Genomic DNA, 25,937 nt, shown 5'->3' with positions numbered 1-25,937 from the left:
CAAACCCATGACGGCCTGTGGTTCACAAATGTTTTTGAGAGAAATCATTGTATGCCCCCAGCCATTAATGTGATTCTTGTGACTCAACAATAAAGCTGAGCGATTCAAAGGCTTTTCTGTCTTAGACTCCCGCTTCTGAATTCACAATCAGGACCCAACAATGAGGATTTTTCCATTGGCCTGATCATGACTTTTTCAGATTTTTACAGTTTTCACTGGCCCCATCAAAAAAAAAGTTTGTTATTTGGATACACAACCTATGAAAGGCTAGGGGTAAGTAAGATTTTTTGGGGGAAAGAAATAATACTTTTATTCAGAAAGGATGCATTAAATGAATCAAACGTGACTGACCATTAAAAAAAGAAGTGTATAATGATTTCTATTTCAAATAAATGCTGTTCATTTGAACTTTCTATTTATTAAAGAATCGTGAAACAATTGATCAGTTTCCACAAAAATATTAAGCTGCATAACTGTTTTAACATCGATGATAAGCAATGTTTCTTGAGCAGCATATCAGAATGATTTCTGAAGGATAAGTTGACACTGTTGTGTGTCTGTGTATATGTGCATTTGTGTGATTGGCATTTCTCCAAGTTACGTTGTACTTTTTAGTTTATATAAAAAAGAAAGACACTACACAAATGTGCAAACTTGCAAGGTTAAGGTGCTTGTTCCAGCGTTGCCACTGCAGATTCAGCAACACTGTGGGAACTTTCGAGTGAACAATTTGTGTCCTGGCCTGTCTGTCATTACATGTCCTTGGGTTTCCTCTCAAGAACTGTAATTATAATCAGCTGGCCTCTGAGCTTTCAGTCAGCAGCCAAAGCTTGAGTTGCAAACTGGTTTCATGAGTGCTTTTTTGTACCCAGTCCCTCAGTTTCACTAAATTCTCCCTGGGATGGGAGTGAGCTACATGCAATGTTCTGTGTGTGCGTGCCTCCAACATCTACTACTCTGGCATAGGGATGAGAGAAATCAGTTTTAGTAGTTTTAAAATTAGCCGTTTTGTGTGCAAGGCTGTAGGTTAATCAACAGGTACTTTAATGTAATTTTTCTATGGTTTTTGCTTCACAGTGCAAATAGACACATGTACAATACATTTTTATGCATTGATCTTTTTTTGTGTGAATACGATAAAAACACACTCAATTTTTGCTGGTCGACAAACTCATGAAAAAATTAATTCAGTGAGATATGCTGCAAAAAACGTTTTCTTTAAAAGATAAGGAAGGCTGATGTTGCACTAAATCAACGAAATACAGAGTTTTACTTGAATCCAATGTCCCAGTATTTTTCAGACCTGGGTGTTGTGTGTGTGTTTTGTTTATTTTTCTCTGCCAGTGACCTGATTGTGCCAGTTTGGGGGCAGTGCATGTCAGACCTCCAGTTCCTCTCACACCTCAGAGACCTGAACAGTGGACAAACACAGTGGAGGACTCAAGGCTACACAATTGTCTCATTGAATGTCCTTAGCTCTGCTTGCACTCGAGCGTGACTTCTCACAGTTTGTTCTGCACAGGTTTTGCCCTCGAACCGTCAGCTGTGCCTGTTAGTCAGTAAGCTGGGTGCACACAGCATGATTTTTGCTGAAATTAGGTTTCTTTCATGGTAGGGCAAAATCGACAGTCTTTGAACGATTAGTGTGATACGTAATCATCAAAATAACTTTTTAAAGCAAGACACTACAGGCAAAACATCTGAGTTTTTTTTCATTCGCTATTTTGCTTCCATGGCTTTTCTTCTTTCGTAATAGTGGAAAGAAATACCCTTTTAAGTGTTTATTTCATTACACTTACATCTATTTGCATTTGTAGGTGTCAGTCACAATACATATCTTTATAGGGCGTTCTCACAAAATGAGTCTCATGCACTGAGCCAGAAATCTCCACTTCAGCAGCATTTACATACTCCAAACTTTCTAGGTTTATTCTTACACCTTGTCTAGAGCGGACGAGAGCGGTGCGATGCGACGCACCAAAAGACAATACAATAGAACCCATTATAATCAGTGATCGACAAATCCCCGACAGTGAACTGACTCTTCGTTCTATTTATGCCGTATTCCAAGTACTCGCGATACTTCACATAGGAAGGACAAGTGGATTTGCAACGGTCGCTTCTAGCTGTTGCGTCACAACGTGTCAACGATCGCATCCGGTGTAGACACGGTGTTATCTATATTCTGAAGGTTTCAGAGGGATCATTCAAATCCTCACTGTAAAAACCTTTGACTCTAATATGTCAACAAAATGAAAGGAATTTTGATCCTGGCTTAATCCAATGTTCAGATTTCTGTTCTGGAAATGTATGCTTATTACTGCATATTTAATTAAATAATGCGTCCTTTGCATATTTAAAAAACATTTATTTCTGAAATATAATTTCATGTTGCAATTGTTAATGTAAGTTATCAAATAGGGAAGCATGGTGATATCAAGTATAGTTTAAGTAGTTTTTTTTTTTTTTTTTTTGCCTTATAAGAAAAAAGTTGAATGAAGTTTGCTTTAGAGAATGCAAGTCCCTCTTTCACTCAGCCATGAAAAAAACAAAAAAAACATTCAAGAGCTTGCTTGGGTTTATGCAGTACTATTTCAATTTCATGAGTCAATGAGGATGTCAGAATGTGACTTGACTGGGGGAAAAAAGGCAACGGTATCAGCTGTGACCAAAGTCTGATATATGATACAGTCTGTTGTAATACTGTTGATATTGGGCAGTTTGAATTAAGTTTACCTCAGTGGGGTCATGTCATATACGATCTGGCAGGGAACAAACATAAAGGACAGGGTAAAAATACCTGGCTTATTTCTCCCGCTTCCTCCCCCACATTTCAGAGCAGAACGTGAGAGGATGAAAAAACAGACTCCAGAACATTTGTATTCTCAGTTTGTGCAGTTTTGGTTCTTTTCAACACTACAGTGGCATCATACAGCCACAGCTGCAGATGAACAACGGCTCTTGTTTCACTGCCGAAGGTCTTTTTGTGGACAAAGCACATTCCATTTTACAGGCACAATATAAAACGTACTATTAAGGGATTTATCATTGCTGTTGTTTGACATGGCCTGCTATTTTGCTCACAATATAGAGTTATGTTCGTGAAAAACGACCCACCTGCTCTGAACTGCAAGGATAAGTGTTGGAAAAGATTGAGTCTGATCCTGAGGGGTTTATTTTAAGGCCATTTTCTCATTAAAAATCTGCCCATGTTCCACTGAAGCCATTAAATTAAACTCTTGCACATAAAAAATTGTTACAGTACATTACAAGTACCTGGATCTTATGACAACATTGTGTCATTGTTTATGTCATCATCTTTAATTTATGATTGAGCAATACCTAGCCTGTTTCCTCGTGCTCTAACCATAACCAGGTTAGAGTCTCAAAATGTATATTTACTTATTTAGTTAGGTAGTTAGTTAGTGAGTGGTTGTAATTTTATTCTTGATGTTATTCATTAATTTAATGATTTCAAACATGTAGTAATTGCATTCTTATGTCAGAACTTCAGCCTAGTGGTTCAGAATTAAAATGCTGAGATTACTAGTTTCAAAGCAATTGTTAGCTTAGCATAAACATAGCCGTTAGTTGTCTTAACAACTAGTCTTATCAACTAGCAATGACAACTAGACTGATTAGCCCTACTTTTTGGATATAAATGAGACCAATCTACCTTTTAATGTAACGAACTTAAAAAAATACCCATCTTGAAGAAAAAAAATTATGGCTAACATGTAAGACTAGTCTAAGCAGTTTATGCAACTGGCTACACTGGAGAAAAACCTGTACATTTACTCACAGATTGCTATAGCAGCCTGTGTTTGCTTAAAACTCCTGACATATCCTTCAACATCTTGTCATTCCAACCAAAAGGAGAACAACTCAGCGACACTATAAACTTAAGTTTTTTTGTCATTAAGACAAATGGGAAGTATTTGGTTATTGTACCCTTGTTCCATACAAGGGTACAATAACCAAACACTTTCCATTTGTCTTAATTCACACAGGATATGTTCTATTTTCTGTCTGGCCTGTTTTTTTTTGTTTTTTTTTGTGGTAAACTTGCACTAAAACGGGCATCTTTAAAAGTGCCCCTGTTATGCTTTCTCAGATATTACCTTTCATGCAGTGTGTAACAGTGGTGTAGTCTAGTTTTTTGTAGTGAGTATACTGTAATATATTGTGAAATGTAAAAGGTCTGCAAGGTTTTAAAGATCAAAGTGCACTATAAATAAAATTGTCTCAAAAAGAAAAAGAGAATTGATTCTGATCTGCCGAAATGAGTCGTCAGTAATCCCAGTCTTACTTCTCTAAATTATATTTAACAATGTCACAAATTTGCATAATGCCAGCCTATGGTCTTCATTGGCTGCCTGTGAACAAAGTCTACTTTGACCCACCCTCGCCTCAAACACTAGCTGGTTCGTGTTCGTGTATGTCGAGAACATGTCGCATATTTTCTGCTCAGTGGTTAAAATTACCACAGCGATACAACTGAAGTATAACCTATTTTTAAATATTAAATATGCTATTTAAAATAGCATTAGGGTCACTTTAAGGTTTTGATTTGTTTTTGTGCCATTAGTGTTGCATTTCAAACACATTGTCCCATAATAAACTTTTAACCACTTCTCAATATTTGTTGTTTTAACACAATGACGTGTCCTGTGAACCATATGGTTACTGTATTTTAATATAAATAGAGCACTTTTAAATTGACCAGTCAGCATCCAGGACCAGAACTATCTGTTTTATAATTTAGATTTTAAGCATTTAGTATATTATTATTATACATTATCCAGTAGGCATGCAGTATGCTGTCTAGTGTCCTCTCCAAATGTCCTTCTCTCTCCTGGTCTCGTATTTCTTCAATGGGCAGTTAAAGATGAGTGGGCAGCTTGAGTGACAGTGAGGATGGCCGTTAATGCTCCTGCCACATTCAGCCGACTCTGGCTCCACAATTAGACTTTTTATTGGAAAATTGGAAACAGTGGGTAGTCTGATGGAATAATGCTGTGTAGATGCTTTCGTGGAGCATGTCTTTAGTCCAGACTTTGGTAACCATGACTACAGGCTTCTCTGCTTACAGAAGACCATGAGGAGTCATGGCTGTTTGATTTGCCCTGAGAAGAACTGTAATAAATAAATGCTGTAATAAATGCTGTAATAAATATCTGATCGGATTTCATTAGATTTGTGCACACTGGATGTGGCTTTCTATAATCTCTAAGGTTTTGCACATATTTAGAGAGACAGAAAGGTAATAAATAACATTGCCATAGGTCTTATCACAACTGTTCGGTCTACTTGTGATTATGTGCAATATACCCTTTAAATCACAAATTGACATTCTAATAAGTTATTTATTAGAATGTGAACACTTCAAATAAAAACATGCTTTTGAATGTATTGTGCTCAGGTGGCAGTTGCTTTTAATATTCACTTATTACCAAATATATTTGGCCGTTGCTGTCAGCCCATGTGAAAGTGTTAAAATGACGTGCGGAAGTGAAAAAGTTATACATTGATCCGTATAACAACGTCTGTACTTATTCAGTAGCAATAAGCATCATTATCATCAATATTGTAGTACTTTAATATTCAGGCTGGTTTCCAAAAACATCAGTATGAATTGAAAGTGGACCCAAAAGAGAAATGCTCATATATTATTCATGTAATTCTATCACTGTGGAATATGTTTTCACAAAGCCTTAAAGGAAACAACCATTTTATTGGATGATTCCAAGTTCAGTATGATTAAATGACTTGGGGTTGGTAATATTTTTTTTAATGTTTTTGTTTTGTTTTAATGAAATGGAAAGTCTCTTATGCTTACCAAGGTTTCATTTATTTTAGTGATATATCGGCCGCCATATCAGAATCAGCAGATATGTTTAATATCCTGAATGACCGAAACATTTTAGGATTCACACTTGTAAGCAGTTGCTGCTGTAAACCCCCAAAAATTACTCTGAACGCAGCCATAGTAAACACCTTTGCCTACACTGCATAAATCTTATCCTTTATGATAAATAATATCATTAGGTAAAAATTCATACATGGATTAGTTACAGTTATTATTTATTGGTAAATGAACCAAAGGATTAATCGACTATTCAGGAAATAAACAATAGATTAACCATAAATAAATTGATTAATCTGAAAAATTAATCGATAGATTAATTGGTTGGAAGAATAATCGTTAGTTCCAGCCCTAATCGTTATTGGCCCAATAAGAAAATTTGTCCAATCTGTTAAAGCCGATAAATAATGGATTATTTCCTTCAGCTGAGACACTTCAGATCATCGTCATAATTGTTTTCAGTTAAGTGCAAAATGTGCAGCGCAAGTCTGTCATATAGGCTACATAAAATTAAAAAGAAACGCAAAAAGCTTATCAGTACTATTATTTTGCTGGAAGAGATTTTCTGCTAAGGGTATTAAAGGAAATTGTATGGTGAAATAATAAAGATCTCTGTAAATTGCCTTAATTGGATTTGATATGAGAAGTGCAAGCGATTCTATGTAAATTAGTATCTTTCATATTTGAATTGTTAAAAATGTGAGCTAAACGATTTTTTGCTAAAGGAGCGACGTATCGTTTTATTATTGCTGTGCGCAACAATATTATTTCCAATAGCCTGTGGTTCTTTTTGTTCGGAGTTGCTTTTCCTCATAAATCTTGATCTTTTTGCTCTGTTCTCAGAGTTTTTGCTGGCAGCAATAGTTCAGTTATTGGTCGCAGTCCATTGTGGCAACATGTGACTGTGTCTGACTGCAGGGTCTTATGGAGGATATAGCAAGCAATTACTTTTTAATGATTCTGAACTACTTCAGTAGTGACTACAATACAATTTTGGCCATAACTCCATTAGTGCATCATCTTCACCCACAATCAGCTAAAGGTAAGGCCTCTCTTATGTATCGTTTTCAACGTTTCATGAAATTGTGTGTGTCTATATATATCTATCTTTCAGTATGATTCCACTTTCCTTTTATGTGCTTGATGTAAGTGGTTATTTTGTCCATAAAACAATCTTGTAGAGAATTGTGGCTCTTATTTTGTTTCTGTCTCTGAAGCTCTTTTCTGAAACTTTTGTGTTGGCTAAATTTATGAAAGGACTGTATTTTAAAGCATGCCTGTTTTTGCAGCCTTATAATTAGGCATGTTCCAATTGATCAGCTGATAATCACATTCTATGACTGACCGGTTATCACTAAATTTGGTCGATCTCACAAACCGTGCAAACAGTATACAGATGAGGCCATGCTTTGTAACTTCACAAAACATTTACGAACCATAGTAAGTCGCACAGCTTTATTTAGAGCAGGTTGTCCCAATTCAAACAAGCCCACATGCAACATAACATGAACATGATGCGAGGATTCTTGAGAAAATCCTCACGGAGTGACATGACATGCTGCTTGGCTAAAGCTATAGGACTTCCAGGATCTAATCGCATCACGATGACGCAGTGTTTTCTAACGTCATTTGAAAGATTAACCAATGTAAACTCAATATGGGTATATAAGTAGCTACGATGTGTCGGTCGAAACCAATCGGACACCGTTTCACAGCTGGAGCACGCTTGGATTGGAGCGATCGTTCAGATTGACAGGTCTTGATTTACGCACTGGAAAAATATCACTTATCAACCAAGATCTTATTACTTGTTACTTATTCTGTGTAATTATAAATATTCTTATTTTTTTCAAATTCAATAATGTCTTTGTGGCATTGACATACATACTGTATGTAGTTCTTTTGTTCAGTAAAACACTTTTACTATTTGGAGAGGTTTTTGGATTTTTAATAAAAAGGCTACCATGGTTTCACTTCCTGGAAAAAACTTTTGATTGCTTTGCATCTGGGCCAAATTTTGGGGGGTTTTCTCAGTAGTGTTTTAACATAAGAACCTCAAAACATGATCAAATAAAAAAAAGTCAACATTTTAAAGGTTTTCTATGAAATGAGACCATATACAAGCGTAGCAGAAGTGATAGTTCCTCTAATGACAAATAAAATAGTCAATTTTGGCATTCATAATGGCCAATGCAACTAACTTTATTTTGTTTTGTTTTTAGCTGCATGTTTACTTGGATTGCATAACATAAACCAACACTATAAACGAGCAGGATGTTGCCATTTAGCAAATTCTTTTCATCCGAAGCAATTTACAGTAGACCGCTTGCTGAGACCCAACCCCTCATGAACCTGAAGTTAACAGCTTTGTTCAATAGCACAACTGTGAGTAAGGGGCTAATCAACAGAACTGTAACTTAAATGTGTTATTTATGAATTTAATAATTTGTAGTTATTGATCCTGTTATTGTAAATTAAAATCTTTTTGCCATTTGATGTATTATAACCTATTTAAGTTTTTTCTGGCACATACAGTATAAAAATACATTTAAATATAAATATTATATTCATTTTTTTGTTGTATTGTGGTGTGTTATATCAGGCAAGTACAATTCGTAACTCATGGCCCACCTGACCACTTCATCGTCCTTATTGTTGAGCCAGTAAGGTTGTATAGCGCCATGTGTTTATTCATTGGCTTGCACCAGCATGTACTGTATGTCACATTGAATAGTTCAATGCTGGGAGTCTCGTTAAATTCTGGCTCAAGTTGGTAGAGGTTCCGGAAGGACACTTAATTGTTCCACCGTGAAGACAATTTTCTCTTTCAGTATGTTTTTGATACTTTCCCAGTTCAGCACTTCCATTTCACTTAGCACTCTGCAAGCAGTGGCTCTGAATCTTAAGCAAACAGAATTGTCTGGATTGCTCTGTGCAAATCTTCATCAGCACTGGCATTTTAGCAACATAATTGGGGTCTTGTGTTCTTGGAGGCTCTGTGTGTGGAGAAATGAACGTTCATTCAGCCACACTAACCTGACAGGTCTTGGTCAAATCGACTCACAGGTTCTGAGCGGCTCTCCTGCAGAGGGATGATGGGAATGAGGCTGTGGCCATGGGCTGTCAGCACACGGAGGGTGCCGTGGTTGATCTCTTGGCAGGCAATTGCAGTAATTCTGTGATGCTGAGCTTGATTAGCGAGCTGTCTGTGGGTGGGAGAACAGAGGTTTTGGCTCTTCAAAGCCTCTGTGCTCAGACCAGGTGCTCTTCATTAGTTATACCAGCCCTAGGAAGCATGCTAATGTTTTTTCCTCATTCCGCCAGTGTACCAAGCAGTGAGAACACACGGTCATTTACCTTAATTTAACGTGAGCTAAATCTTACCGATTCTTGTAATTAGAGATGGGGTCACGATGGTTGACTATTCATCCAACATTCATTGGATGACATCCAACATGACTAGTAGATTGGCGAGCATGCATGGTTTGTAGATTTATTTTATTTTATGTTTTTCATAGGGCTGTGAAACGATTAATCGCATCCAAAATAAAAGTTTGTGTTCACATAATATATGTGTGTACTGTGCATAATTATTTTGTATATATAAATACACACACATGCATGTATATATTTAAGAATTTTTTTTATTTATACATAAAATATTTACATTTATATATAATACAAATTATATATACAGTATATTTAAGCAAATATTTCTTAAATATATACATGCATGTGTGTGTATTTATATATACAAAATAATTATGCACAGTACACACACATATATTATGTGAACACAAACTTTTATTTTGGATGCGATTAATCACGATTAATCATTTCACAGCCCTAGTTTTTCACCCTCCAGGAAATGGATATTATGATCAGGGTGAAGTGAACCTTAATATTATAATGATGTATTAACTGTGGTTCCCTGTTACAGTTTACAGCATTAGTTAAAATATATTTTTTCTTTGAGGAAATTTGCCATGTACTGTACCTGATTAAATGAATCCCCAATTAATCAATATTGAATCTAAGGTAATCAAATCGCAAGCTTGTAAATCAAAATCGAATCCAATTGTGAAAGTTGTCAATGCCCAGGCTTAGTGTCAATAAATGTTTTTTTTTTTATTTGTTTTTTTAATTGAAGCAAATGTTGTCTTTTCCCTATTTGTTTTTTTAATTGAAGCAAATGTTGTATTTTCCCTTTATTTTATTGTCAGAGTGCACCAGAAAGCTACAACAGTTTAATTCATAAACATGTCACCTTTTCACTTCTTGTGAGTTTGCAGGTCTGTAAATAAGATTAACAACCTTGACACAAATCTCAGTCATTTAATTAGGTTTTTTCTTTACAAAAAATATCAGGGTAATGCAACTGTCCTGATATAATACTTTATCCGACAATGTCGATGTTCCTCACATACCCCTTTTCCACCAAGGCAGTGCTGGTGCCGGTTCGGAGCCGGTGCCTACACACGAACTAGTTCTTTGTGTTTCGACAGCCAAAGAACCGGTTCTCGGCCAGGAAAATTGGTTCCAAAGCGGCACCAACTCTTTGCTGGACTAGAACCGTTCTTTTACCACGTCATGCTTACGTCGGGGGCTGGGGGCGGGGTTATTGTCGAACTACTTCTCGAACGTAACCTCCGTCTATAGTAATCCAGACGAGCAGCACAAATGTGTTCTAAACGTCTTCTTCTGACCCCAATATAGGATCGCAAAGCCAGGAGAAACATTTACAGAAAGACGATGTAGTCCGCCATTGTAATTGTTATGCTTGAAGTTGGCGAAAGCTAAGACGTATGGCAACGTACACAGTGACGTAACGATGTCGTTCGCTGGGCTCTCTAGTCAGTGGAAAAACAAACAGGTTCTGAGAAGGTTCGCAAGTTTAACTAACTTTGAACCAGCACCAGTTCCGAACCAGTTTTTTTTTTTTGGTGGAAAAGGGGTAACAATGAACATAAATTTAAATTATTAACATATACAATAATGAACAGATGTATAAAGTTATTGCATGTATGAATTGCACTTTTAATGTTTTTTGGTATGACGTGAACATGAAAATGTGTGGTTTTGCACATCCCGACCCTAACTGTTAATAACTGTAAATCTGATGGTTTTTTTTCTTCTCTAGCAGAGAGCAATTGTTGGGTTAAGCTTTCAGCACATACCCGTACTTGACTGTTTAAGTTGCCTTTGTTCCAGCTATATCTCGTCCATAATGTGTTATTGCATATTTCTGATTGTAAGCTGGAGGAGGTGAACTGCTGTCTGGGGCTCTTTGTTTTATTGTCCTTAGTTTCGCCACACCTAGTCTAATGTTGTAAATCCAGCACAATGTAATCATTAGACCTCACTGCCAATTTTTCAGCCTGCATGCAAAAAGTGAGGTTGGCTTCAGCAAACAAGAAAGCATGACTCATTCCAAAGATGCAAATTTTGGAAGATAGAGTTTCAAATTCAGATCCAAAGATTTAACATACAGATGGTAAAAATGTTAGTTTACTCAGATGAAGCAACCCAAGCCTTATTCCCTGAAAAGGAGAGAAGTCTGTTGTTACTTTGTCCACCTCCATCATACGGCCCATCACTGCTGCTTTTCAGCAGTGTCTGTCTTGGCATGATGCAAAACTCTTTCACTGATTTGTATTGCATTATAAAAATATATTATCCTTATGAAAGTACTTGAGATGGATTATAGAACACAGACAAACCATATACTGTCACAATGGTGTGTTAATTCTCCATGTTTAATCAGTCAAAATGTCTCTATCTGCGTTTTATTCTGCTACAGCGATAGCTGGCTGCGTTTTAGTCTATTCTTTTATGCCTTTCCCTTGCTAACTTCTCTGTCTCGTTCACTCGGTTGTACATCATTAGTTGCATTCCATGATTGCCCATTACTGGCGGAACTCTTGCGATGTGTTTAAATGGAAGACCTTAAGTCCTTGATCGCTGGAATCCGCAATGGAGCTGATTTATTATTTACAGTTTTTTATTTTATTTGTGTTACGCACCATTCTATAGGCCTGGATGTATGTTGGAGAAAATATAAAAATTTACACAAACGAAAATGCTAACAATACAATAAACTATATTGGACAAATGTAGGAGCTACAAGTATAATGCGGTTAAATGTCAAAACTCCAATATCATAGTTGTGTGGGGTGGGGGTTAATTAAGCGCCTTGACATGCTGTGACATCACAATCATGGTGCATTGTGGTCCATGGATCTGCCTGAAGTGTACATGAGTAGACTATGGCCCTGTCCCAAATGGCACACTTCATTTGCACTTTCGGTCTTGTGGACTTGCAATGGCTGCCGCGTGCTCGTGTCCATGAGACCGTAGAGTGTCCAATTTGTCATTTTAGGCCTCAGAAGGGTGCTCGCGAGCGCCCCCTTTGCGGTCGATATGCGCACTCGATGCACACTTTTGCTGAGCCCGCACTGATGCGAGGTCCGCAGCAGACTTCTTCCCGACTGTCAAAGCGGCATTACGTCACGAAAGTGCGGACATTAAAGAATCGAGGGTTCGAGGGTCTGTCCAAATAAACTTCCCTCACCCACTTGACGAAGTTGAACGCACTTCAAAATGGCGGGACTTTTGTGGGACTTTTGTGAGTGTACGTCTAAAAGTGGAGTTAAATGCAGCCAAAGTCCATATTAGTTATTTCCTGCTACGTCAAGTTTTATTACTCTTATGAATCTCACTTGTGGACTTTCTGCATGAGGATGACATATGGCGTCGAGAATTACATGTGAGAGTTTAGCTTTCCATAATCCTCTCATCGCCTTATTTTGTGTAAAAATGGAAATAAATACTGCCCTCTAAAGATATTTGAAGTAAACATATGATAATCCATGAGTTTTTAATCTGAGTAAGCACATTTTTGGACTAAAAGGCCCAGAGGGATGTAAATATAATAAAACACAGAAAGGTGTCAGCAGTTAACATGTTAATGTAACATTTTCCTGTTTCAGGACTAGCAAAAAATAGTAACTTTTATTTCTGTACAGTGGCCAAATCTGCAAGATAATGGCGGCGGAGGTGGGTGAACAGGTTGGTGGTTTTGGCCCCCTTTGCGCTCACTGTTGATCTGTACGTTGGGATGTCAACCATATACTTGCACTTATTTATTTCCGTGTCATATTATCATACTATTTATTTGAAATATTATGGTTATAACCAGTACCGGTATATTGCGACACCCCTAGTTCAAATATTACGTAATTAGCAGAGTAAGAATAGTGTACTATACTATGCACCAAACAGAGAGCCAGCGCTCTCACCATTAAGCTTAATGCATTTATAACCGTACAACATAAGCAAAATGGAAAAATCTTGTAAGTACAATAAGAGCTTCAAAAGTTTCATGAGGAAAACTGTTGAGTGAAGAGTAAGTCATGTTGAATCCAGGGACGACAGCTGGTCATCTTTGAAGGTCCATTTAATGATAAAATAAACATTTGGCTAGAAATGATGAGCCGTGTGTGCTTTATAAATAGTTTAAATCTCTGAGTCATTAAAGAGTCATTGATGTAGTTTCTGTTTGTATTTCAAAGGCAACACACCTTAGGAACACACCTTGGTTGGAGTCAGAGTGCTTGTGTGGTCTCTAAGGGGGCCTGACTGTGACACATAATACCGTTCAAGAGTTTGGGGATCAGTAAGGCATTCATATTTTTATGAACAGTAAAAACTTTTATGTTACAAAAGATTTCTATTTTAAAATGCTGTTCTTTTGAACTTTCTCTTAATCAAAGAATCATGGGGTTGGTGCACTGCTGATTTAATGAGTGAGTATTTCAGGCACCATAGGATTCTTAAATACAGGATATTAAATACACAAATTACATTATTTGGGTGCTTTATGCAACGGGTAGATTTTTCCCTGATAAAAGGCATCATGCAGTCAGTGCTGCACTTTTCCCCCCACTTTTTTTGCATCAAATGTGATAAAGGACTACCTATGGAGACAATACATTTAGAAAATCCTTGGAGGACAGAGTGCTCTGCTGAAGTTTGTGTCTCAGTGTCCAAGATTGTGGGAAGTGTGTTGGAACAATTTTTTAAAAATGAAGTTGAAATGGCGCAGACTTGTACCACAAAAGAGATTTTTTGGGGCATTTGGAAAACATGTGCCAGATTCAATTATTTAGTATGATTGAATTACAGTAGTCAACATTTGAAGTGGATCAAATAAATTAATCAAACATTGTCCTAAGACGAGATCGGGTATTGTTCAAAATTAATGTATGAAAGGTTTTGATCCACTTGAAATGTTGACTACTGTATATTAAACAAAATAATTGAAACTGGAACACTTTTCTGATTTAACTTAGTTTTGTTCATTCATTTTTAATTGGTTTTAATACAGATTTAATCGAGTAATCCTTTCATTTCATGGAAATAAAATGGCTAATTAAATCCGCTTTCATTTTGGTTTATTTTGCAGACTGATGATTTAAAAATACCACCCTGTTTATTAAACATGTAAGAGATTGAAGTTCTAAAATGGTGGATGCATTACAAAACATTTCATTTTTAGTCCCGTTATTAAATTTGACGTTCATCCTTTAGATCTTGGAGATATAACACACTCTTAGAATAAATTCGATTCAGCCGTCAACTCTTTGATTTACGTTTCCCATCACTGATCAAACTGAATTTTGAATTAAGCTCTGTGTCACCTGCTTGGAGTCAGAGGCCATTTCGTTCCCCAGTTCACAGCATGAATTCTGATTTCTGGGTGTGATGGGGTTGAATAATGCTCTCCTTAGACAGCAGGTGAGGCTGAACTCGCCGAGTTTTTCCATCTGTGAGTTGCCGTGTCAGGTGGTAAGTGGTAGTCTGAATGCAAAGGCGCACACACACTTAGACATTTGACGGAATGGCACAGCTTGACAGAAAAAAAACAGAGCAAACCCCTTTGCCACAAAAACAACAGTTTAGGTCTGGAGCTGTTGGATGGCTCAAGCAGTCAAATGTGTTTGGACTTTTCAGTATTACCATTACAAATATTTACAGCCATTTGTCCATTACAGAGCCTGCTTTATAATGCGAAAGCACTTTTAGTTTTTATTCTTGTTGTTTTTTTAAATACACCAGTATAAACTAATTGAAAGGATTAGTTTACCCAAAAATGAAAATTCCTTCATTAATATTTACTCAACCTCATGTCAAGCTGTAGAATGACAAAAAAGCACCATGGAATTTTGACTTGTTCCATATTCCAAGTGTTTTGAAGCCATACAGCAGATGTCAAACGGCATTTTTTTTGTCATTTTGAAGCTTGACATCCCCAGTCTTCATTCACTTATGTTAAATTGAAAGCTGGGGCCAGGATATTCTTCAAAAATGTACCTTTGGGGTTCTACAGAAGTAAGTTTGGAACAGCATGATGGTGAGTAAATGATGACTGAATTTTTATTTTTGGATGAATAATGTGGCTACATGATGTTGACTAGCTCTGTACAATCATGCAGTGAAAACCAAGCTGAATATAGACAGACATTAAGATCTGCTCAGAGCAATATGCCAGAATGTAGCGTGCATTAAATCTATCCTCACCTGTGCCATCAATCAGCTTCCCACCCGATAGTCAGTGGTTGAAGTAATGAACTGATTCCCTCTCTAAATAGATTACATTTTGATGGGAATGAACGATGTCTGCTTCACTCTTCCTGTCTCGGCATCACAAAGTAGACTTGATTAGATTATTTCAAGAAGTGTCAAGCGATATTTGTGATAGAAACAGTTTTTACCGCATTGAATATTTAGCCCACACATATGGGTTTGTCCAAATGCATGACGTTGTGCATTGAGCTGTGATGAAAATTGTTTTTGATTTGTTTTGACACCCAACCATGGATTGCGAGTGTGTGGCCTGCTCCTGTCGTAACACAGCACTGTGGAAATTCATTTGTTCCACTCTGTAACACACAGTAATGAAGGGATAAAATAGTCCTTTTATTTTGTGCTGAAGTGAATTGTTTCTTTTACGCCTTCCCGGCAGCTGCCGATGACAGCGGTCGCTTGCGCAAGAAACGTTACTCACCGAGATGCCGTCTTCTCCATTTTGCCGAAAGTATTTGAATAATGTTTTAATGATTGATGATGCTACCTTTTCTTGAATTTACTTTATAGCAATGATCTTGTTGTCATAGCAGATTGGAGTTTAAATATGGTAACCAGTGAATTGACCAAAAATGGGTCAATTGGGTTTCTCACATTTCAAAGGATGCATTCATTTTAATTTGACTTTTTTTTTTTTTTTTTTTTTACTGTGAAAAAGTGCTTAACCTTTAAACAAAACTACTGTCATACTAAATTGAGGTCAAACTAAATATTTAGAGCTCTTTTATTATTTAGTTTGAGGTTTTGCAACGGTTACCAGAAGTTGTCCAGCACCCAGCACCCCAATGAACTGAATATCAGCAGAAATGTATGACTGACTTTAATACTTGGATACAGATGAGAAGGAACATTGTAAATGGTTTGTTACTTCAGAAAGGATCTGTGCCATGAATATTTAACCGGAATATATATATAATTTGGTATTGGGACACCGAAATGTAAAGACTGAACCCCTTACAACATGAAATGATGAATGGACATAGATTGCAAATTTAATGTGCTCTGAACACTAAGCTTGCTTATCTGGCATGTCGCTGCTAATAGCTCGTAATAAGTCGTGGTCTGTAGAAGACCAGCTGTTGAGGGGAAGCTTCGTGAAGCTTGGCTGGACGTTCCTCTGATCTCAGCGTTCTCTCACACCTGCTCCCTCACCCTTTTGTCCCAAGAGCCAGAATTCCCTAACATGAATCACAATCTCAAACAATATTCAACAAAGGTGTCGTGATGATTTGAGTTATTGTAGCACTCGGAATCCAGTTACAATTCTAACAGTATTTGGTTTAAAATCATTGATCCATGTCTATGGCTCTAACCATTTTGACATTGGATAGTTGATATCTTTTTGTTTTTATGAGGGTTTATTATCTATTAGCTGCTCAATGCTGACATGTTCAATTGAGGCACTAACACTCTAAAGGAAGTTTAGTGGTAATAAGTGATTATTTTTTTTTACAGTGGAACATTTGTGGTTTTGATCCTCAGAGTCATGTTTTCCTGGGCTTGTTGACCAGATGCTTGTCCAAATAAGCTTTGGAAGTGGCTCCGCTAGCTCAATCGGCCCTGCCTGTCCAGACGGCACATTTATTTACTGCTAACCTTGGCAGAGGGTTGGGTGTGAATTATTACTAGCTCTGTGTTTTGTTGCATGGTTGTTTGTTACTCATGGGCTTGGCCTTGACACAATTGACAGAATACCCATATTTTCCGACATTTGTTATCAAGGGAGGTGGCTCTCAAGATGACTGTTTTGTTGATGCCAAGCCTCCTGTAGATTGGGTAATCTTCACCAGCTTTCTTATTGCTCTGGGCCTTGTTTTGCCCTGGTTTTGTGGAAATGATAATGTCTGCTCAGACTTTCTTCTTGCATTCATGGTCTATTTGCTTATCACAATACCAAACTGTCAGTAGTGGGTACCAATTTTAGTAGAATGTCATTAACCTATTTAGATGCCATAGCAATACAATATGCTTATGGAAATATTATTTTGATTTGAGGTAAAAATGTTTTAGTTTGTGTTTGGTATACTACTGATACTGTGAAAAGGCTTGGTATAGGTAAGGGTTTTTTTTTTTGTATTTTTTTTTTTTGTTATATAATGAATAATAATTACTGTAGATGAGTGTGGTCATATAAAACAATTGCTGTCCTTTCTTTTCATTTATATGTCCATCATTGTTATCTGTTTGGATATCAAACCATCAGTTAGGCCTAGTTCTTTTGAATTTCTGTATAGCTGTCAACAGTTTTTAAAAAGATTGAGAGATTTTTTTTTTTTTTCAGCATTTCGTTTGATAATATGCTGCTAGAATTCCCTTGAAAATGATTGGATCTGATCAAACTCAACAGGAGGAGAGAGATATGCAGAACAACACAGGCTTCTGGTCATGGAATCTGTGGTTACTACAGCAACTAGAAAATGAACTTAATTATTATTATTGGACTTAATACAATGGAGAATACATTTGAGTTTTTAGGTTTGGCAAAAAGTTATTTTTCACTCCTCTTGGAATCTGCATTAAGAAAAATTTCAGAGCCAGTGTACTATTACTGTTTTATGAATGTTTTACTATAGTACCACTGACTTACTACAATGACCGTAACTGCTTGCATATATTTCTTTTGTTTGGTTCAATTACTATTTTAACCTGCACAATATGACTTTATGCTCATGATCTGTTATTCTCGTTGGCAGGATGACTGGAGTGGCATTAATTCAAACAGAATTCAATCACACAGCAATGCAGATGACAAAGCCCACAGCCTAGAGACTCTTCCTCCAGGTAAGAGCTAACCTGACAACCCATGTGCATAATCAGCTCATGTCAGGATTAGAGTTTTCTTTTTCCGTCCCAAAATGAATAATGGAGCGTTTCTCAGGGAAACGCTCAAAGATGGACTTTAATGAACAGCTTGCACAAAACAGGGCATTAGGTTTTTCTTCTCCCATAAACAGGACTTAACCTGAGGTTATTTGTGGATGTAGGTGTAGAAAATCTCACTTGAAGGCACTTAAAAATGCATGAGAGTGATTTGAGTGTGGCTGTATTACTGGCAGAAGACAAGAAATTGGTGTCTTGACTTTATTCCCTTTTGGAAATGTACTTCATTGCGATCCAACTGAACTGGCCTGCTTAATACATTAAGATATGATATGCTTTTTGTAGACTTCCTGAATTTAAAAGCAGTATTGTAGTAGGGTTGTGACTGTGAGTGCATTATTTAATTAGTTCGTTAGTTTCTGTGGCATGCAATCGCTCTGGAACTGAGGTCCACGGAGAGCTGTTCTATTAAATTTGTCAAACATCAGATTACATTCATGTGTCATTGCATGCCATACATTATGTTTCCTGTCCGCTGCAGTTCTCCCCCAGGCACTGTTTCAGGGAATCGTCAGCATAGTTTCTTGTCTCCCTGTGTTACTACTGTAATTTAGGTCACCCAAAAGATTTCCACAGAGCTGAACATTCACATAGGGAGTACCTGCTTTCATTTGTAATAATTAAGTTTAAAAATTGCCATCTGCTCACCCTTATGTTGTTCCCACTTGATTTTTCTTCCTTTTGTAGAACATGGACATAACAACTTGCTAAACAATTAACAATACAATTTTCATTTTTGAATTTTGCTTTTAAAATTATTTTTATACTATTCTTTGCAATAATAACCTGTAGCTCAGAGAGTCATCTGAACTGGTTTGCTAAGAATTGTTGATTCAGTCCATGATTCAGATGCATTGTAAAAGAAAAAACGGAACTACATATTTTCCATTTTATGTGGCCTCTGAGTCACAAATAGTAAGAAATGTGAATCAGTGAACTACATAAACTCATCTTAGACCAAAAGAATTTCCCCAAATGTTGTCCCAGCTAATCAAATTTTTTTTCCAAACACAGAATTTATTTGCTGAATGAGGCATTTCACATTTAGTGAACAAACAAAATAAAATTGAATAAATGAAGTAGTGTTACACCACGTAGGCTCACGCATCACACACATGACCAGCGTCGGCCAATAGTGAGCCTACGTTCTGACGTACAACCCAGAAGCGCTGCGCTGTTACACTACGTGAACTCACTCAGAGGCCCACACAGAAGAAAATGAATAGTTGAATAGTCGTTATTTATTTATTTATTTATTTATTTATTTTTCGCACAAAAAGTATTCTCACCGCTTGATAAACTAATATTTGAGCCACTGTAGTCACTTGGACTATTTTAACGATGTCTTTCTTTACTAACTTTTCTGGGCTGGCAAGTTTCGATCCCATAGAAGCCTATGGAGGAGTGATCCAGCTCTCAGATTTAATCAAAAATATCTTAATTTGTGTTCCGAAGATGAATGAAAGTCTTACGGGGTTGGAAGGAACAACATTAGGGTGAGTAATTACTGACAGAATTTTCATTTTTGGGTGAACTAACCCTTTAAGAACTGAATGAGTCACCAGCTTTACATTAGTGTTTCTGAGTTCCAAATATGAATGACCTTCTGACAGAAGTTTTTTTTTCTTTTTTCTTTTTAAAAACATATCATGAACATATTTATTTATAATGCTTTTTTGGTGCACTAATTGAGTCATGGAGATCTAAGAAGGTCCTCATAATTTTTAGTAATAATAAATGTATAATATTTTGCAGTCATGCATGAAGTATGTGCTATATAGATAATTTTGCTGTATAGTATTTCAGCCTGGAAAGTCCTGGAAAGCTTACTCCCTGTCTATGAGTGCATGCTGTGTGTCGGAGAGCACTTTGTCTCGAATCTTGCAGTGTCAAGTGAAGTGTGTAGGTCGCAGCTGAGACGCTCTGTTCTACTTTGAGCATCTAATTAGTCTGATGACAGCCCCTACAGTTCTCTGCTGTGGGACGAGCTAGCGACCTCGCACAAGGAGAGTTTGTGTTTTTTCTGGCTGTTTTCGTTGAGCTTTCAGCGGTGTTATGCATTGTATCGGAGATGCCAGACGCTGATACTTTAGCTTTCTGTGGGCATCTTTCTGGTCCGGAACAATGTGATGTGTTGACTAGTTAAAAAGACAAAGGTATACATTCTTTTGGTGGGGTGGGGGGGGGGGACTTGCATCGTTTATTTCAAACTGTGCGGCCTAACTTTTGCATAACTTTACTTAGTGTTTGAAAAAATTGTTACAGGAAGAATTAAGCTGAATTCTTTGTTAGTTCACTTTTTTTTGTTCTTTTCATTAAAAAAGTTATCGTTGTTGTTTTGTACATATTCCTTTGTGTATATATAATGTTAAAAACTTAAAATATTAAAAAACAGGCTTTTTTATTATTATTAATAATGATGATGATGGTCATTTATATCTTTTTAAATTACATTATTAGGCTTTTTATTTTTTATTTGTCTATTCTATTCTTGTTTCAGCTTTATAAAATCATACATGAAACTACAAGATGTGTATAGACATGAACATGATAGAAACATGGTTTATGGTGTAGTAGTGTATAATGAAGTGGTAAATACTTGCAGACCATTATCTTTTCCTTTTGGTCCTGCTCCTAATTTGAAGCATTTTCCCTTGTTCATTAACAACTCCCGTGGCAGTGGTCTTCTTGGCCTCTGAATCGATGGTAGCACTCTGCCGGAGAGCTGGCATCGGTGGCATGTAATTCTCAAGCAGGTTGGCCTAATTATAATGCAGAAGATGTCTGCCAGAGCCCCGCTAAATTAATTGCTTATAGCCTTTTGTAATGATAGATAACATAATCGAATTCTGCCACATGTTTCTGAGGTCTAAGTATCATCCTAGCCATCTCTGCCATTTAACTCAATGTCAACACGGTCTGTTAGCTACCACTGCTGCCATGTTATTGACTGACATCAAAATGGAAAAATAACACTTTTCTTTTTTTCTTTTTTTTTTCAAGAGGAAAAGCTGAGCTTGTGGTTGGGAAATAATTTAAAGCAGACCGTTATGGAATTGCTCCATTTGGCAAATATCCTCATATATTATCATTTGGCAAATGTCGTCTTTGACAGATTCACCTGGGTTGTAATCAACTAAAGATGTCTAGCCAGCTCCTTTCACGTTCTTTTGGGCAACTGTGATTTATAATGTAATAATGGGCAGCAGTGCATTGTTTTTTTTTGGTCTTGGCTAAAAGAGACGATTCTGAGAAGCATGAGTATTTCATTCAGAAATGCACAATATACTTTTGTTCTTGATTATAGTGTGCAAATTTGTCCTTGGTAAATGACAAGCATGATGTCTTGAGTGATATTGGTGTCTTCGGACATCTACGTACTGACAAATTGATAGTTCCAGAGTTGTTCAGGTGGAAAGTAGCCTATCTGTATGTTATAGTAATCAATCCACAGTATTTGATTTATGTGCGCACTGGGTAAAAATAAGCTTTTTTCTAATGGAAATTGCCATAAAAACAAACTTTTTTTTTTTTTTTTTTGCAAAGATCATCTGACATCCGTTTAATCATCTGTTTGCCACATTTTTCAGGGAAGGTTAGGTGGCAGGACTTTGACCAGGACCTGTACGTGGGAGCAACTGCGGTGAGGCCAGGGCAGGATCCATACGCCCGCAACAAGTTCAACCAGGTTGAGAGTGACAAACTCAGAATGGACCGCAGTGTCCCTGACACCAGACATGACCAGTAAGTTCCAGTCAACGCTTTAGCTCAACTCAAGAAATGAGTCAAAATCTTTTAAAATGTATCATCTTTTATTTGAAAATTTAATTTTATCAAACTTTGATAATTGCCTTAGGAGCTGTTTACACTACACAGTTTCAACTAAAAATGGAAAACCTTTTGTGTGTTTCAAAGAGACATCGGCAACTACTGGCCTGGCAGCATAATACAGCGTTTTTTAATCTGTTTCGAGGATCCGTGTGAACGGGGTTAGTTTTGACAACGTTGTCTTCTGTATGCGAAAAAACGCAAATTAATTTTTGTTTTAGTTTTTAGTACATCGTTGTCATGTAAACGTACCCTTAATCTTTTAAACAACTGAGAAGATAGTGATCAAACTACATTTTAATAAAAATCACCTGTGAAGTTCTCGAATCTATGCTTATTAGAGTCTATGTATTAAGTACGTTATTATCTCTGACAGACAGCATGTTGAAGCCTTAGGCCGCTGTTTTCTCCCTCTTCTCGGAATCATGTGATGTTTCTCGGAATGATTGTGGGTTTTTCCAGGATATTCGTGTACTCGCTGGACCTTTGCTTCTCGTAAATGCCAATATATTGTGCATGTTATTTTTTTTGACAGACATCAATGTCGTGATATTCAAATGGTGTGGATTTTAAAACCGATGGATCGGAAGGTAGTTATTTATTTCTTTGCCGGCAAGTATTTGGTGAAGTGATTGATTGCCATGAGTGTGTGTATCAAGGTTTTTAGTTCTTTAGTTCGACAGTCAGCCTTTTGGTGGACGTAATAACGTGCGTTGATTTTTGGATAATAATAAAATGTAGTGCGTGGTTTATTATACTTATTTGACTGGATGAAGTTTATTTTGTGTCTTAAATTACATCTTGTCAAAAATGTTGCATTCAGCTGTCGCAAATTAATTAACATTGAAAATCAAGTTGTTTTGTTTTTTACACCAGGAAAGGAGTGGTTTTGATGCACAGTGTTGTTTATAAATTCTCTCTTATAATATAAATATTTTATTTAAATCAATGAAAATGCAGATCCTGTTTTAAATAATTGTGAAAAATCACTTTTTAGAACTTCTTTCAAACTGTTTTTTTCAGTATTACCCATTAGCAGATTTTGACTTTCATAATTTGTTTCTTGTTCAGTTCATTAGTGATGGGAAGTTCGGATCATTTTACTGACTCTTTTAATCTCATTCAGCTTTCGTTCATTTCAGCAGATTTTTAATTAAGCCAAATTCCCCCAAAACGTCTCCAGCCAAATTATGAGAGACAGAAATTAATTCATTATTTCGTGACAGCCACATAGGCTCTGTAATCTGTGCAAGAAACAGAAATGATTAGTTCACTTCCCAAGACTTCTGGTCCAAGTCATTCGTTCTTTTGTCACGTGACATCGCCATAGGCTGAAGCTATGCAGTCTTTGACGGAAACAGAAATGATTAGTTCACTTTCCAAGTCTTCTGGTCCAAGAACTTTTGTTCTTTCGTCCACTTCGCGGCTCAGTATTACAGTCTAGGTGTGTCGACTTGAAGCGGCGCTGTGCTGACCGATCAGTGTATGACATCAAAGTACCGCGAGAGCAGGGACGTGCGGTCAGGGTAGGCAGTGCCTCACCAAAGGAAATGTTGACATTACATTTATTAATTCCAAGAACTTTATTAATTCACCACATTATTAATTGCATTTATTTTATTCCAAATATTAATTTTTGTAACAAAAATTTTCAGGAATACACATATAATATACTCATTTTGCCATTGTTTGCTCCTAAAACCATTGTTTCATGCAGGAAATTCAAGGCCATGGCCATTGAGGCAGAGGTTAGCAGTGCCTCTTTGGTCCATAGAACGTAGTTTACGTAGGTTTGCGCATGCGCAGTCAGTTCTCATGCTGTCTTGAATTATCAACATTGGCCCTGTCCCAAATGGCGCACTTCATGCGGACTTTCGGTCTCGTGGACTTGAATTGCGCGTGCTCGCTGAGTCTACGAGTCCGTAGGCCGTCCCATTCAGCATTTTACCGCTCTGAAGTGTGCTCAGCAGCGCCCCCTTTGTACCCTTGAAGCGGTCTTCCGCGAAGCCCGCATAGAAGCAGGCTCCACGCACTTTAACTACCCAGGAATCCTTGCGAAAGGCCAATCAGACAACAGATGGGAGGAGATTTCACTGACTGATAATTGTTGACATGGCTGAGAAGAAAATATTACGGTTTTTATGACCTAAATGTACATTTTACCAGTTGTTACCTACAGTTTATACAAACATTATGGTCATCGACCAGTGGTTGATGTCTCAAACATAATAATAGCGTGTTTAATAATACGATCGTGTTATGATTCATTAAATAAATAGTACCGAATGTCAGGGCTTTACTGAGTCATATGTAAACATAGTATGAATATTGACACCTGTAAATTGAAAAAATTATGTTTAAATTATGTTTTAAAATTGTAATCTTAGTTCAAATGGAACATTATGTAGCCTATTATTATGTACAACTGTATACATCATTTAAATAAGCATGATATATCTATTGTTTAATGCCCAGGTGATATGCACAATATCAAAATATAGAACTGTAAAATTAGGATGTGTAGTTGACATGGAGATAAGACATCAGAGCGCAAAAATGTGATTTCTCCTGTCCAACAACAACCAGGCCGTTATTTCCGGCGTGCCGATCGAGTCTGTCCCAAAAATACCTCTCAATGCGCCCTCGTGGACTCGCGCCAAGGGCCCTATAGGTCTGCACTACATGACGTCACCAAAGTGCGGACTCTGAGGAAGTCCACAAGTCCGGAGTGTGCCATTTGGGACAGGGCCAACGAGGCAGAGACCGAGCTTGCTTCATGTCACGTGATCCACTCGCTCTCACTCAATCCGCGCTTCCCGATCTAGCGGCGCCTAGCGTTGGCTGTCAACAGGCCCGGGGTGGGTAAACGGGAGAATTCCCGGTGGGCCGCTTCACTTTTGGGCCGGTCGAGGATTTTTGTTTTTTCACATTTGTCACGTTAGTTACATTAGGCTACACACGTTCCGCATTCTGACACCGCAGCGCGCAGCCTCTGCATAGGTTGTACCATGTGAGGGAGTTCTCCCCTCCCCTCCTATAGAGTTGGTTGGGTCCATAGCCCGTCTTTTCCAAAACGTTTTCTCAGGTAACTACCACGGCACCGCCGGCGCCTACCGATAGCTGGGCCGGCCCGGTAGCTATGCGTCAGGGAGGATGGATGGGAGGAAGAGGCCAGGAGGTATGGAAGCTTGTTTCCGCCACAGAATAAAACATTTTAAAAGATAATTGCGACTTTTTATCTCACAATTGCGAGTTTACATTTCGCAATTCTGTCATTATTTCTCAGAATTGCGTGAAATAAAGTCAGAATTGCGTGAAATAAAGTCAGAATTGCGTGATATAAAGTCAGAATTGCGTGAAATAAAGTCGCAATTGCATGTTATAAAGTCAGAATTGCAAGATATAAAGTCAGAATTGTGTGAAATAAAGTCGCAATTGCTTCTTATAAAATCTAAGTGAATTATTATTTAACCTTTACATTATTTTTTGAACCATGGAATTAATACAAACTACACAATAGTGACTAGGCTGCTTGTCGGTTCGCTGACACCGCGCCGCCTCCCTCTCTTACTGTGTCCCGCACAAAACATTTGTTTGTTGTATAATATATAGGCCTATCTATCATAAGATAGATGTGTCCATTAATTTGACTATTAGATTTGATTGTGCATTAGCCTCACATATGACTTTGCTGTATGCAGGCAGCGATGTGATGATG

General features: G+C 37.3%; 1 protein-coding gene across 2 annotated transcripts in view; it reads left to right on the top strand.

The window, feature by feature from the left end:
- Positions 1-25,937, top strand: part of galnt2 (UDP-N-acetyl-alpha-D-galactosamine:polypeptide N-acetylgalactosaminyltransferase 2) — a 79,203-nt gene that overhangs the window by 18,692 nt on the left and 34,574 nt on the right. For both annotated transcript variants that reach the window (XM_084092981.1, XM_084092982.1), the window contains exons 2-3: positions 18,205-18,292; positions 21,982-22,135. In XM_084092981.1, coding sequence (XP_083949107.1) covers positions 18,205-18,292; positions 21,982-22,135 — 242 coding nt within the window. The remainder of the gene's footprint in view (positions 1-18,204; positions 18,293-21,981; positions 22,136-25,937) is intronic.

Source organism: Abramis brama (assembly GCF_963993115.1).
Source record: "Abramis brama genome assembly, chromosome: 19".
NCBI classification, from domain to species: domain Eukaryota; kingdom Metazoa; phylum Chordata; class Actinopteri; order Cypriniformes; family Leuciscidae; genus Abramis; species Abramis brama.
Note: the sequence above shows the minus strand (reverse complement) of the source record. Positions and strands in the feature narration are given on the sequence as shown.